General features: G+C 46.0%; 1 protein-coding gene across 1 annotated transcript in view; it reads left to right on the top strand.

Annotated features, from left to right (window-relative positions):
- Positions 1-15,546, top strand: part of GYS2 (glycogen synthase 2) — a 178,114-nt gene that overhangs the window by 42,155 nt on the left and 120,413 nt on the right. Inside the window, exons 9-16 of the mRNA XM_081210022.1 lie at positions 3,004-3,063; positions 3,344-3,422; positions 3,971-4,084; positions 5,688-5,814; positions 6,630-6,725; positions 8,267-8,430; positions 9,966-10,046; positions 11,856-13,959. Coding sequence (XP_081066148.1) covers positions 3,004-3,063; positions 3,344-3,422; positions 3,971-4,084; positions 5,688-5,814; positions 6,630-6,725; positions 8,267-8,430; positions 9,966-10,046; positions 11,856-12,077 — 943 coding nt within the window. The 3' untranslated portion in view covers positions 12,078-13,959. The remainder of the gene's footprint in view (positions 1-3,003; positions 3,064-3,343; positions 3,423-3,970; positions 4,085-5,687; positions 5,815-6,629; positions 6,726-8,266; positions 8,431-9,965; positions 10,047-11,855; positions 13,960-15,546) is intronic.

Raw genomic sequence — 15,546 nt, 5'->3', positions numbered from 1 at the left:
AGACTGAAGGTCCCCGTCTCCCCACAGTCGCCTAAGCCCCCTCCTCTCCCAGGTCCCCTCTAAGCAATCTGAGACTCTGCCAACGCACCTGTTTCATACTCTCCAACATTTCTCCAATGAAAATAGGGACGTCCCATTCCATAATGATAAATTTATTATTTATACCCCAGACATCTTACTTGGTTGGTCCAGCCACTCTGGGCAGCTTCCAACATAATATAAAGACATAATAAAACATTAATCTTTTTTTTAAAAAAAAACCACAACAACAACACTTCCCTATACAGGATTGCCTTCAGATTGCTCAGGAGTCGAATAACTCCATACCCCCCAACATTTCTCCTATGAAAATGGGGGCGTCCTAAGGAAAAGTGGAACATTCCGGGATCAAATCGGAAACCAAGATGGCTTCTCTAAATCAGGGACATCCCTAGAAAATAGGGACACTTGGAGAGTCTGCTGTCTCTGCTCCTCTCTCTTCATGCCTCTCCTGGTTCTGTGAGACCAAGGGGGAGTGGAGCATGTTGCAGCAGGAGGGGGAGGAGGCACCCATGAATTTTTACCAGCCGCACTCATCTCTGCGTCTTTGCCTCCCTCCTCTCCTGCTTCTGAGTCTGGACTTCCCTCTGTCACTGACTCCCCCAGCTCACTAAGCCCTGTTGCCTCTTCAGCTTATGACACCTCCTCCTTCCAGTCTTCTGAGAGCCAGTGTGGTGTAGTGGTTAAGAGCGGTAGTCTCATAATCTGGGGAAATGGGTTTGTGTCTCCGTTCCTCCACATGCAGCTGCTGGGTGACCTTGGGCCAGTCACGCTTCTCTGAAGTCTCTCAGCCCCACTCACTTCACAGAGTGTTTGTTGTGGGGGAGGAAGGGAAAGGAGAATGTTAGCTGCTTTGAGACTCCTTAAAGAGAGTGAAAGGCGGGATATCAAATCCAAACTACTACTCCTCCTCCTCTTCTTCTTCTTCTCCTTCTCCTTCTCCCTCTTCTCCCTCTGACCGCTCCTCATTGTCCCACCACCAATCCCCTGGCTCTCAGTCTTCTTCCTTTGGAAGTTCCCTGCTAGTTCCTCCCACCATTCCTCTGTGTCCAACCAGTCCGTGACAGTCCGTGACTGACTGGTTGATTAATGACAGTCCATGACTGATTGATTCTGGTGTGTGAAACGGCTGGTGGGTTTCATGTTTGCCCAAAGGGTGAACCTGACCAAGTTAGGTCCATTAATTTCAGGAGGTCCGCTCTAAGTAAAAAATAGCTGCACGCCACCCAATTTATTCTATGAAATATCTGGAAGCTGACCCAGGACTTGCTCAGGCTGTGGTTCCCAGCTTACACTTATCGAATTGTGTCAATGCCCACACACCTGGTTCAAGACCCGGATCTGATTCTCAGATTGCAAAACTAGGGTGAACCCCGCTGTGCCTGCAATCATTAGGCAGGAAGAGGAATTTTGGCAGGAGGAGAATTGAAAGGGAGAAAAAAAGTTAAGAGAAAGAATGAAACAGGAAGGAATTTGGCAAGAGGCCGTTTTGCTTCTGCATCACAGTAACTCTTGCTGTTTCTGGACCGTGTATCCAACTTGCACTAGGTGTTTTTGAGACTGCCGCCTTGTGGTCTGATAAAGTAACCACACCCTTCTCTTTTAAAGGTGTTCCAAACAAAACCGTGCGTCCGATGCCCAATATCTCCTTGGGGAGCTGCAGTTGTACGGTGTTTCCTCAGCGGGAGAGATGCAGAGATCTCTCCGCAATAGGAAATACATTTTCTTCCCCTGCCCCACAGCTAATGCCCGTGAGCGGGGTAAAACTGCAGTTCTGGAATGGTGGGGTCAGGGCCACATATGCACATGCGAGTTTTATATGCACAGGTACAAGCTTAGAAATAGTTATTCAAATTAAATAGAAAAGCAATACCTGTCAACACAGAGGGACGCGGGTGGCGCTGTGGGTTAAACCACAGAGCCTAGGACTTGCCGATCAGAAGGTCGGCAGTTCGAATCCCCGCGATGGGGTGAGCTGCCGTTGTTCGTTCCCTGCTCCTGCCAACCTAGCAGTTCGAAAGCAAATCAAAGTGCAAGTAGATAAATAGGTACCACTCCGGCAGGAAGGTAAACAGTGTTTCCGTGTGCTGCTCTGGTTCGCCAGAAGCGGCTTAGTCATGCTGGCCACATGACCTGGAAGCTGTACGCCAGCTCCCTCGGCCAATAAAGCAAGATGAACGCCGCAACCCCAGAGTCAGCCACGACTGGACCTAATGGTCAGGAGTCCCTTTACCTTTACCTGTCAACACAGCAGGGAAAGCTGCAGCCAGGTGGATCGGTATGCCTTCTTAGTCTGCTGCCCTGGTCTCACTGTCAATGGGGAACTTCAGAGCCTCTCCTGTTTTTCCTTCTTCTGGTCTGTTATCTTTAAACTAGACCTCGAGTAGAGGACTGTCATCTGTAAAGCATGACACAGTCACCTTAGAGAGGTCCAGGGAGTGAGCTGAAGGCTGGCAGGATCTGGAGATACCTTGCAGTAGGTGATTTGGGGGACAGTGGATTTGTGACCTGCTAGGACTGCTCGTGTTTGCTTACCTCCACCTGTGATCTATTGGCATATTTGTAAATAAAGCAAGTATGACAATAGGGATGTGGAGCCTGTGTCCCTTGCTGGACTACAGTTCCTCTCATCCTTGACCACTGGCCATGTTGTCATAGATCTCTAGTGTTCTCTTCCTTGCAAAGGAAGCCAAACCCAGCCACTGCTGCCCTTCAAACATTTCTGCGAACAACTTTGTTCACCCAAATGTCATTAGATTCCTCCTCCCATCAGCCCCAGCCAGCCTGGCCAATGGTCAGGGTTGATGGGAGTTGTAGTCCAGCGTATGAAGAACACCAATTCAGGGGATCCTGGCAGGAAAAAGAAGAAGCAGAGATCAACATGATTCACATGGGAGACATTCACATGGGAAAAAGTGGATCGGAAGCCTTTAACGATGATCTGTTTCTTTCTCTCTCTCTTAGGGACACTGCACATTTGCTCAAGGAAAAATTTGGCAAAAAGCTCTATGATGCACTATTAAGGTGAGCTCTCATTCACAGAATCATAGAATTGGAAGGGACCCAAAGGTCATCTAGTCCAACCCCCTACAATGCAGGAATCTCAGCTAAAGCATCCAGGACAGATGGATGCAGGTGTCTCATATTTCACTGTAGAGTTACGTATTTGCGTATGAAGTCTGGGTTAGTTAAACAATCCCAGTGTTGTGGGCCAGAGAGAGCTCCTGCTTCAGAAATTTTAAATTATTTTGGAAAATGCTTCCCTTCTTTTCACAAAAAAAGATCTTCCCTATTGCACCCACAGAGGAGAAATCCCTGATATGAGCAAGATCATAGATCGTGATGACCTCACCATCATAAAACGGGCCATCTATTCAACCCAGGTTAGAGGCTCTTTTTTCTGATTATTTAATGGAAAGCATAAAATTTGTCTTATGGTCTAGCTCTCACTAGAGTAGTAAATCTACATACCATCAATATCATTCTTTTTAAAAAAGTTGCTTATTTTCTTTAAATGCTATGGGTTGTATCCTGTTCTAGGCCTACTCAGAGAAGACCCATTGATGTTAATGAGCACAACTATTAATTTCTACTCTGTATAACTAAGTATTAATTTCTACTACCCCAAGGCCCATTAAGGCCCGCTGTGTGGCTTACAATAAAGAAAAACACAGCAAAAATAAGATATAAATAGAAACTTTTTTAAAAAACAACAACAACCCACCCTTGAAACCTTAAAAGAGCATGAAACGAGTTTCCTAAAAGTAACCACAGAGATGGTCAACTTCCTTCTGAATTCAGAAGGTTCCAAATAAAGTGGGGCCACTTCAAAAAGGCTATGCTGGTGTTTAGACCCCATTGGCTACAAACTTGCCTTTTTTGCCTGTTTATTTGAAACATGTCCCCAAATGCACATCTTGTTCTGTTGCAGCGACAGGGACTTCCACCAGTGACAACCCATAACATGATCGATGATTCCACCGACCCGATCCTCAGCACCATTAGACGCATCGGCCTTTTCAACAACAGGACAGATCGAGTGAAGGTGCAGTTCTCAGGGCTTTAAAAAATGTATATTTCCCTGTCTCCTCTGCCTTAAAAAACCTGGAACAGCTGGTACACAGAGTTTTGTTGTTGTTGTTTAGTCGTTTAGTCGTGTCCGACTCTTCGTGACCCCATGGACCAGAGCATGCCAGTCACTCCTGTCTTCCACTGCCTCCCACAGTTTGGTCAAACTCATGCTGGTAGCTTCGAGAACACTGTCCAACCATCTCGTCCTCTGTCATCCCCTTCTCCTTGTGCCCTCCATCTTTCCCAACATCAGGGTCTTTTCCAGGGAGTCTTCTCTTCTCATGAGGTGGCCAAAGTATTGGAGCCTCAGCTTCACGATCTGTCCTTCCAGTGAGCACTCAAGGCTGATTTCCTTCAGAATGGATAGGTTTGATCTTCTTGCAGTCCATGGGACTCTCAAGAGTCTCCTCCAGCACCAGAGTACAAAGATGCAATATTTTCAGAAGGCAGGAGGGAATACATGACACTGTCCTAATCCAAGCCAGGTCATTGGTCTTTCTCTCCTAGTACTATTGCATCTACGCGAGTTCCTTTTAGCCAAACCAGCCATTCCCACCCTTGAACCCCCAGGCGGCAACCAGCCAGTTTTAAAATAGGGGCTATATGAGGTCTAAACTAAACCCCAGCCAGGAATCCTTAAGATGACAGAAGAGTCTTCAGTTTTTGCTGCAACAGGCTTTAGTGTGAGCACCTTGAATTGAGTCCAGGAACAAATGGGTTATATGAGTTCTAAAAGAAATGCTAACCAGGAATCTGAGTGCTGCATTTTGCACCAATGGAAATTTCCAAGTCGTCTTCAATGGGAAAGCCCCATGCAGAACGTATTGCAGTAATCCAATTTGGAAGTTCCTTATAGATGTCAGCCATTCCACATAGATCAATTATGCTGTTCTCCTGGTTCCCGTGTGTGAAGAGCAGCTGTCACTCAGGTCGCAGGGCCAGATTTAGGTTTGATGAGGTCCTAAGCTACTGAAGGTAATGAGGCCATCTATATGTCCAGCTGTCCTTTGTCAACAACAAATTGTCCCTGTTCTTTGTGTTGAATATATGCTAGTAATTTATGTAATTTATGGACCAAATAGGTATCTAAAGCCATTTGCACATAACAAAATACAAAGTAATTGTTGAACTGAAATACAGTTATGAAGTATATTAATAGTGAAATACAATTAAGAAGAAGTATATTACATGCAGAATGTAGGCACCCTATATATAGAAATGAGCAAACCAGTGATATTTTAGGGAGCAGGCTAGCAGGTGGGGCCTATTACTTACATCATAGGAGCCTACACAACACAAAACACTGTTGTTGTATGTAGGTTTTATTTTATTTGTTTTTTATCTTATATTTTGGAAATGTACATTCAGGTTTTTTCCCCCTTTAATTTTTTTTGGGGGGCACCAAGAGAGTGAGGCCCTAAGCTATAGCTTGTTTAGCTCATACGTAAATCTGGCTCTGCTTATGTGGGTTTTGTCTCTGCTGGACATAGCAAGGGACTGCTAGATTTGAAAATTCCCCTTTTTTAAATTACACCTCTAAAGGCAATGTTTATGTGGGTTTTCCTCTTCTCATTCAGGTGATCTTGCACCCTGAATTCCTTTCTTCAACGAGTCCCTTATTGCCGATGGACTATGAAGAGTTTGTCAGAGGCTGCCATCTTGGGGTATTCCCATCATACTATGAACCCTGGGGTTACACTCCCGGTAAGCAAATGACAGACTCACTGCTTTTATTGTAACTCGCTCTATGTGGGGCTGCCCTTGAAGCTGACCCAGAAACTCCAGCGGGTGCAGAATGCAACGGCGAGGCTCCTTACAGGGTCCTTGCCGCGGGATCACATTCATCCAGTGCTTTACCAACTGCACTGGCTCCCGGTGGAGTACAGGGTCAGGTTTAAGGTGCTGGTTTTGACCTTTAAAGCCCTACGCAGCCTAGGACCCACATACCTACAGGACCGCCTCTCCTGGTATGCCCCGTGGAGGACCTTAAGGTCCACAAATAACACTTTGGAGGTCCCGAGCCTCAAGGAGGTTAGATTGGTTTCAACTAGGGCCAGGGCATTTTCAGCACTGGCCCCGACATGGTGGAACGCTCTGTCACAAGAGACTAGGGCCCTGTGGGACTTGACATCATTCCACGGGGCCTGCAAGACAGAGCTGTTCCGCCTGGCCTTTGGTTTGGACTTGGTCTGACCCTTATGTCTTCCCACCCCTTACGGTTTTGATGTATCGGCTATTTTAAAATGAGGCTGCATTTTAAATTGCATTTTAACCTGTATTTTAAATTGTGGTTCCCCCCCCCCCTCTTTTTCCCCTATTATGTTTTTACTGTGATTTTATTGGTGTTAGCCGCCCTGAGCCCAGCTCTGGCCGGGGAGGGTGGGGTATAAATAAATTTATTATTATTATTATTATTATTACAGATGGGGGGGCACACAGTTTCAATGCAGCCTGCTTCTGGTGTGACCCGCAAAGTTGCACATCACTGTGAGAGTTAAACCTTCTTTGTCTTTTGGCAGCTGAGTGTACTGTCATGGGGATTCCCAGCGTGACCACAAATCTCTCTGGATTTGGCTGTTTCATGCAGGAGCATGTGGCCGACCCAGCTGCCTATGGTAAGGACATTGCAGCCATGGAACAGATTATTAATGTGCTAGGGGTTTTAGCCAGCACAGTGCATTTTCCACATGCATTTTCCCAACTTTGAGAGATTGGGCTGATGGGATGCAGGCTTTTGTGCTGCATTTTTGGTTAGTATTTTGGTTACAGACTAAAAGGAGAATTCTCTGGGTGCCTAGATCCAGGTTTGGGGCAATCACTCTTTGGTGAGAGAGCCCTAGCAGAGATCTAAAATCACAAAACATGTAGCAAAGTAAACCACGGAAATATAGGCAGTTATGCCTTTAAAATATCCCCTTCTAAGTCACAATGGAACCTCGGGTTATGTACCTTCCTCCTTAAGAACGCTTTGGATAATGAGCTCCGCTAACCCAGAAGTAGGTCTCCTGGTAGCGAACTTTGCCCTAGGATGCGAGCAGAAGTCGTGTGCCGGTGGCATGGCAGCAGCGGGAGGCCCCATTAGCAAAAGCGCATCTCATGTTAAGAACGGTTTCGGGTTAAGAACGGACCTCTGGAACGAATTAAGTTTGTCACCAGAGGTACCCCTGTACAGTGGTGCCCCGCAAGATGAATGCCTCGCAAAACGGAAAACTCCCTAGACGAAAGAGTTTTCCGTTTTGGAGGTGCTTCGCAAAACAAATCTCCTATGGGCTTGCTTCGCAAGACGAAAATGTCTTGAGAGTTCCTGTGGGGTTTTTTTCCTCCCCCCCCTTTTTCTAAGCCGCTAAGCCGCTTATCAGCTGATCCGATAAGCTGATAAGCCGCTAAAAGCCGCTAAAAGCCGCTAATAGCGCTAATAGCGCTAATCCGCTAATCTGTCAATGGGCTTGCTTCGCAAGACGAAAAAACCGCTAGACGAAGAGAATCACAGAACGGATTTTTTTCGTCTTGCGAGGCACCACTGTATTTCCTAAGTTTCCCACTTAGCATAGAAAAAGACCACACCTTTGGTGAGTTAAAAATGGTTTACTTACAAACTCTTCAAAGGCCAGATTCATGTGCTTTTCCATATTTCAGCAAGACAAGATAGGCAGGGTGACTTAGTTTCAAAAATGGTAATTTTCTAAATTATTTGCATAGAAACACAAAGATGGCTTGCTGAAGCCACACGGTCTAAGCTTGGAGCCTCTAGCTCAGATATCCTTACTGGAAGGGTTCACATGATGGCAGGATGGAGGAAAGTCAGAGAACAAAGAGTTTGGTAGTCCTTCCTCCCAAGGTTAGGGGATGTGACTTAGCTAAGCCTGGCAGAACGACTTACTCTATGGTCTTAACCCCTCCATACATTAATTAGAGGTTGGTTATATGAGGCAGGATATATCCCACATTTTGGACCTTCCAAAGTTCAGTTTAAAAAGAGAGTGGGAGAAGAGGAGAGTTCAGATTGGCTATACAAAGCACAAGCGTCTCCACTTGATGAGGGACGGGATTTTGCAAAGGTCATTATCATGCATAATGACAGATGCAACAGAAGCCTTCAAAGGCCAAAGAGCAACTGCAAACTCTTTTCTTTCCAACCTGGGTTTGTCTCCTGCAGGTATTTACATTGTGGACAGGAGATTCCGCTCCCCAGATGAGTCCTGTAACCAGCTGACGCAGTTCCTGTATGGATTCTGCCAGCAGTCACGTCGGCAGAGGATCGTTCAGAGAAACCGAACGGAGAGGCTCTCGGACTTGCTGGACTGGCGATATCTAGGCAGGGTACGCTGAACATGTGTATCTCGCTCCCTGTTGCTTGAGATCAGGGGTTGGCGACTTCGGCCTAGAGGCTGAATGCAGCCTTCCAGGCCTCTCTTATCTGGCCCTTAGGATTATCCACAGGCCACACCGCCAACCCTGGCCACACCTTTCATCAGCTCTACCTCTCCTCAGGTGGTTTTTTGCCTTGCTGAAATGTATCCTTGAACTGCAATGCCTGACTGGGAGATGGAGGCGTGTCTCTGTGTATTAATCTCTGACTTCTGCTTGGCTGAGATGTAACCTAATGTGCAAGGCAAGAGCAACATCCATTGCTATGCCCGCTTTTAATTATTATTATTATTATTATTATTATTATTATTATTATTATTATTATTATTATTAATACCCCACCCATCTGGCTGGGTTTCCCCAGCCACTCTGGGTGGCTTCTAACAAAACACTAAAATACAATACAATAACCTATTAAACATTAAAAGCTTCCCTAAACAGGGCTGCCTTTAGATGTCTTCTAAAATTTTGGTAGTTATTTTTCTCTTTGACATCTGGTGGGAGGGCGTTCCTCAGGGCGGGTGCCACTACCAAGAAGGCCCTCTGCCTGGTTCCCTGTAACTTGGCTTATTGCAGCGAGGGAACCACCAGAAGGCCCTCGGGGCTGGACCTCAGTGTCTGGGCAGAACGATGGGGGTGGAGACGCTCCTTCAGGTATACTGGACCGAGGCCGTTTAGGGCTTTAAAGGTCAGCACCAACACTTTGAATTGTGCTCGGAAACGTACTGGGAGCCAGTGTAGGTCTTTCAAGACTGGTGTTATTTTGCATCTGGTCCTGCCCATCACTAGTGCGTATGCACACTGGCCCTCAGAAGATTGCTTATAAGGGAACACAATCCTCAGGCTGAAAAAGATTCCCAACTCTCACTTTGGATTATTTGCTAAGTAGCTTTTGGATACATCAGTATGTGATGATCAAGGGTCTGGAAACCAAGCCTTATGAGCAACGGTTGAGGGAGTTGGGAGTTTAGCCTGGAAAAGAGGAGACTGAGAGGAGATGTGATAGGCACCTTCAAATATCTAAAGGCCCATCACATGAAAGACAGAGTAAGCCCATCTGTTCCTGCTCTGGAGGGTAGGACTTGAACCACTGGCTTCAAGTTACAAGAAAGGAGATTCCAACTAAACATTAGGAAGAACTTTCTCATGACACGAGCTGTTTGACAGTGGAACGGACACCCCCAGAAGGTGGTGGACTCTCCTTCCTTGGAGGTTTCTAAGCAGAGGTTGGATACCCATCTGTCACGGATGCTTGAGTTGAGATTCCTGCATTGCAGGGGGTTGGACTTGATGACCCTTGGGGTCCCTTCCAACTCTACAATTCTACCATTCTGTGAATGATTGCTTGAAGTCATAGTCGTAGAAGTCATAGAGTTGTGACAAGGACACCATGGTAAGGCATGGACCTTCTCGCACAGTTGTGATCATGAGAGGATGAAGGCCTGGGCCACTAAGTTACATCTCTCTCTATTTCTGTTTCCTTACAGTTTTATATGCATGCTAGGCACCTGGCCCTTAGTCGGACATTTCCTGAAAAATTCGTGCTGGAACCAAATGCTCCACCAAAGGTAACTCCTCCTACATCGTAAAACCTTTATTGGCTTCACATGTTGTTGTTCAGTCGTTTAGTCGTGTCCGACTCTTCGTGACCCCATGGACCAGATCACTCCAGGCACTCCTGTCTTCCACTGCCTCCTGCAGTTTGGCCAAACTCATGCTGGTAGCTTTGAGAACACTGTCCAGCCATCTCGTCCTCTGTCGTCCCCTTCTCCTTGTGCCCTCCATCTTTCCCAACATCAGGGTCTTTTCCAGGGAGTCTTCTCTTCTCATGAGGTGGCCAAAGTATTGGAGCCTCAGCTTCAGGATCTGTCCTTCCAGCGAGCACTCAGGGCTGATTTCCTTCAGAATGGATAGGTTTGATCTTCTTGCAGTCCATGGGACTCTCAAGAGTCTCCTCCAGCACTATAATTCACAAACAACATCCAAAACAAATCAATACAGTATTACCACTTCCCCATTGGCACAAAACATTTGCTAAAAGAAAGGAGGCAGAGCAGTCTGTTGTCATATCTCTTGGTCTCCAGGGAGATCAGACGTCTGCAGTGTATTTCAACGACAAAAAACCAAATAGAGATATTTAGCCACTAACTTGGTGAGCTCCTGTTTATTCCCCAGTAATAGAAAATGTATGACCTCTGACTCTGGTTTCCATTTGGGAATACAGAGTTGATCTAGAAATTGCTGGTGGAGATCAGCATATAGTTTACAATTGAAAACCCTATGTGTAAAGGGTTTCCACCAGGTGGTCTTCACCTGGGCAAGTTCTTTCTCCTTCCACCCTGACTGAGAACCTTCCCCAAAGGAGGTTTGATGGATTTGAATTAAACCTGGCCAGTGAGAATGCCCTTCTTTCTTGAGGGTTAAGCAAAAATTCAAGGTAATTATGGTTACCGTATTTTTCGCTCCATAAGACGCACTTTTCCCTCCTAAAAAGTAAGGGGAAATGTGTGTGCATCTTATGGAGCAAATGCAGGCGGGGGGCTCTGCTCAGCGCTCCCTTTAAAGAATATTTTTTTCCTTGCATTTACCCCTCTAAAAACTAGGTGTGTCTTATGGTCAGGTGCGTCTTATGGAGTGAAAAATGCGGTAGTTTCATGTGCCCAAGAAAGTTGAAAATAAAGAGAGGGGAACATGTTTTCTCTGCTGCTACTGTTAGTTCTTGGTGTTCAATATCCCACAACCTAGTTTTTATTATAGCCTTGGCAGATGGTAGGGACATCAATCGCAAAGTTCCACTGACAGCCCGCGTTGCTGTACATTCTTGTTAAACTGTTGTAGCCCTGGGGAAAGAAACTCCTCCTACATGTCATGCTTCAAGGGACATAAGTCAGATATGACCGCTGAACATGTCACCATCTGTCTGAGAAACAGGTGTTTCAATAATAGTAACAACAACAACAACAACAACAACAACAACAACAACAACAACAACTTATTATTTATGTCCCGCCCATCTGGCTGGGTTTCCCCAGCCACTCTGAGCAGCTCCAAACATAATTAAAAGCACAACTTCCCTAAACAGGGCTGCCTTCAGACGTCTTCTAAAAGTCAGGTACAGTAGTTGTTTATTTCCTTGACATCTGAGTGGAGGGCATTCCACAGGGTGGGCGCCACCACCGAGAAGGCCCTCTGCCTGGTTCCCTGTAACCTCACTTCTCACAGTGAGGGAACTGCCAGAAGGCCCTCGGAGCTGGACCTTGGTGTACATTTTTTAATTAATGGAAAATATTTTGGGTGGCAGGGGGAGGAAGGGCATGTTTTTACATTAAGGGCCCTTCTTGCATTGTATTTATCCCTCACTTCCATTTCTCCTGCAGACTGAAGGATTTCGGTATCCACGCCCGCCATCGGTGCCCCCCTCGCCCTCCGTCTCTCAGCACAACAGCCCCCACCAAAGCGACGAAGAGCTGGACGAGGAGGACGAAAGGTACGACGAGGACGAAGAGGCTGAGAGGGACAGGCAGAACATAAAGGCCCCTTTCTCCCTGGGCGCTGTGCCGGATGGGAAAAAGAAGCAGCACGGAGAATATAGGAACTGATGCAGCAACCCCTTGCTTGTGGCAAACGGCTGCTGCCAATCCTGCTTGTACATGTTACCTTAAAGTTGGGTACGACCTGATGTAAGGGAAGTGTGGATGATTCCGGTGGGAGCTAGATGTCTGAAATACCTCGAATCCTCTGCCCTCTTTCCTCCATTATAAATAGTTCTGATGGTGCATCTCCCCCTTCCCTCATTCTCTCCCCCCCCCTTTGGCAGTAGAAGAAATAATTAGAAGTGTGTGTCAAAAACCAGGACTGTATGCTGGCTTTTTTTATAATCCCTAACCCTAATATGGACGCGGGTGGTGCTGTGGGTTAAACCACAGAGCCTAGGACTTGCCGATCAGAAGGTCGGCGGTTCGAATCCCCGTGACAGGGTGAGCTCCCATTGCTCGGTCCCTGCTCCTGCCAACCTAGCAGTTCGAAAGCACGTCAAAGTGCAAGTAGATAAATAGGTACCGCTCTGGCGGGAAGGTAACTGGCATTTCCGTGCGCTGCTCTGGTTCGCCAGAAGCGGCCACATGACCCGGAAGCTGTACGCCGGCTCCCTCGGCCAATAAAATGAGATGAGTGCCGCAACCCCAGAGTTGGCCATGACTGGACCTAATTTACCTAATTTACCCTTTACCTTTAACCCTAATATCTTGGCACTGAGAAGGGGGATCAAAGTGCCACCTATTGCCTGCAAATTTGGCAGGGAAAGAACAGCTACTGTTCTTAGAGCTGATACTCAGCCTGCTGCTATTTTTCAATTTGGTGCATTGCAAGTAAATCTGGTTTGTCTCCTTCAGCTGTGGATACAGGGCTGGTCCTGTCCTTGGGCAAAGTGAAGCAGCAGTTGCTAGAGAGAAAGGGATTAGGGGCAAAGCTTTGGCTAGAGCTGTGTGTCCCACATGGCCTGGTCTGCTCCTTCCAAATTTATCTTTCTGTCTCATTGATGGGACATTGAAGTAAGATTTGACTGCTAGTCTGGCCAGGTCCTGTACATGGAATTTGGGGGAGCAGAAAACATCTTGTTCTTCGCCTCCGTCAGCCAAATGCCTTGGAAAGGCCATTGACAGATTAAAAACCCCAACCCTCCCCCATTAGTCCAAAGCTGGTTCAAATATCTTTTTGAGCGCTAGTCCCTGTTATCAGAGAAGACTTCAAGCACCCTTGAAGGTCAGTTTTCAGACTTCTTGCAATGAAGAAATTTTCAGCGTTCTGTCTGTTGTGGAACTACCTTAAGAACTTTGAGACTCTCATCTGTAAGTCAGAGAGATCCAGGCATCATTATGTATGTCTAATACATTCTTTTCACAATTGGTAGCTGGCTTAGACCTGCTTCTAAAAGTGAGTCTTTTTGCCTTTCTCTCCAAAAGTTTTGTCTAACAGGCACAATCAATACCCTCAGAGAGAGAGAGAGAGACTATTAATATAAAGCAAAACTTGAAAATACCTAAAGCAAATACCAGCATACAGAATTCTTAAACATAAAGATTATGACTTACTAGCTGTTTCCCAGCTCCCCAAGACCAGGTTGTATCCAGCTAAGTCATACTCAGAGTAGAACCACCGGAATAAACACACTTTGCTAATTTCATTGATTTCAACAGGTTTACTCTGAGTATGGCTTAGTTGGATACAGCCCCATGTCTTTGTCTTATTTACCGTATTTTTTGCTCTATAAGACTCACTTTTTCCCTCCTAAAAAGTAAGGGGAAATGTGTGTGCGTCTTATGGAGCGAATGCAGGTTGCGCAGCTATCCCAGAAGCCAGAACAGCAAGAGGGATTGCTGCTTTCACTGCGCAGCAATCCCTCTTGCTGTTCTGGCTTCTGAGATTCAGAATATTTTTTTTCTTGTTTTCCTCCTCCAAAAACTAGGTGCGCCTTGTGGTCTGGTGCGTCTTATAGAGCGAAAAATACGGCACTTGCTTTTGATGTAATGGGTTATAGGATGAGAGATATTTTCTTCCCAACAGTGCGGGGGGGGGGGTTAGTGCTTATAATAATTCAGAATTGACTGCTTACTTTTGTGAATGACTGCTGCTCCAGAGGGCAGGATCCAAAACAGTGGGTTCAGATTACAGGAAAGGAGATTCTGAGTAAACGCTGGGGAGAACTTTATGACGGTAAGAGCTGTTCGACAGTGGAATGGACTGTCTTGGAAAGTGGTAGACTCTCCTTCATTGGACAGGCCTTTAAGCAGAGGTTGGATGGCCATCTGTCAGGGATTTTTGAGCTCTGATTTCTGCATTCCGGGGGGTTGGACTAGATGGCCATTGGGTACCCCTCTACAATTCTACGGCTCAGAACTGAAGCACCCGATCCCAAGAGATGTTTAAGCAGAAACTTCCTTTCTTCTGCATTCCCTATACGTCCTTTTCCCACAGCTTCTCCATCTCAGAACCACGATCTAGAAATATTTGAAGAATCTCTTCCACAGCTAGAGATCTGTAAACAGAAATTTATTTAAGCTAATTTTTTTTGGGGGGGGGGAGGGAGTCCCTGCTTATAATCGTGTTGCTTATCCTGTATTCCAAAGAACGCTCATTTCCCGCCACCTTTAAAACAACCAGTCTAGAATTACTTTGAATAATTTGTGGTCAACCAGCAGACCTCAAAACATCTTATTATTCAGTGCTTGCATACAGTTCCTGGCCATAATATGTCGCCCGTCTGAACTTGTCCACATCCACAATAAACCACAAACTATTACTACTTTCTGATTTCTGTGAGAATTGAATGAACCGAAAGGGTCAGCGGCGTAGTTGATGCTGTTGTAGATTTGTTTGTGGGGTCTGTCTATGGAAAGGGCAGTAGATGCCAGTTTTATCCTCCAAACTCATCTATTTGTGTTTACAATTCACTGGGACGATTTAGAGCAGGGAGGGGGGAAGGGATTGGGAAGACGGTGGGAAGAAAACAAATGCAGATGTTGTAGATCTCATCAGCCTCATCAGACAGAAAGGCACGATGGGAGTTGTAGTCATGCAACATTTGAAGGGGCACAGGGCTTATTAAACACGGATTTGTCTATTTGGGTATAATGGGTGGGAAAAGAATGGTTAACTCAAAGGGAACATGCAGGTGATGGGAGAAGGGGGGGGGGAAATCCCCTTCTACCTTATCTCCCTGTGATTTGCTGTTTTAGGATACTTGCCTGACCACAGTACAGTGGTACCTCAGGTTAAATACTTAATTCGTTCCGGAGGTCCGTTCTTAACCTGAAACTGTTCTTAACCTGAAGCACCACTTTAGCTAATGGGGCCTCCTGCTGCTGCCGCGCCACCAGAGCCCGATTTCTGTTCTTATCCTGAAGCAAAGTTCTTAACCTGAAGCACAATTTCTGGGTTACCGGAGTGTGTAACCTGAAACGTATGTAACCCGAGGTACCACTGTATCAGAAATGGGAAAACATTTTGAAGCATTGAAGGAAGGGGTGGAAAAATCTGTCAATTTTGATTTCCGTTTCTCATTAAGTTCTT

Source organism: Podarcis bocagei (assembly GCF_964188305.1).
Source record: "Podarcis bocagei genome assembly, chromosome: 10".
NCBI lineage: Eukaryota > Metazoa > Chordata > Lepidosauria > Squamata > Lacertidae > Podarcis > Podarcis bocagei.
Note: the sequence above shows the minus strand (reverse complement) of the source record. Positions and strands in the feature narration are given on the sequence as shown.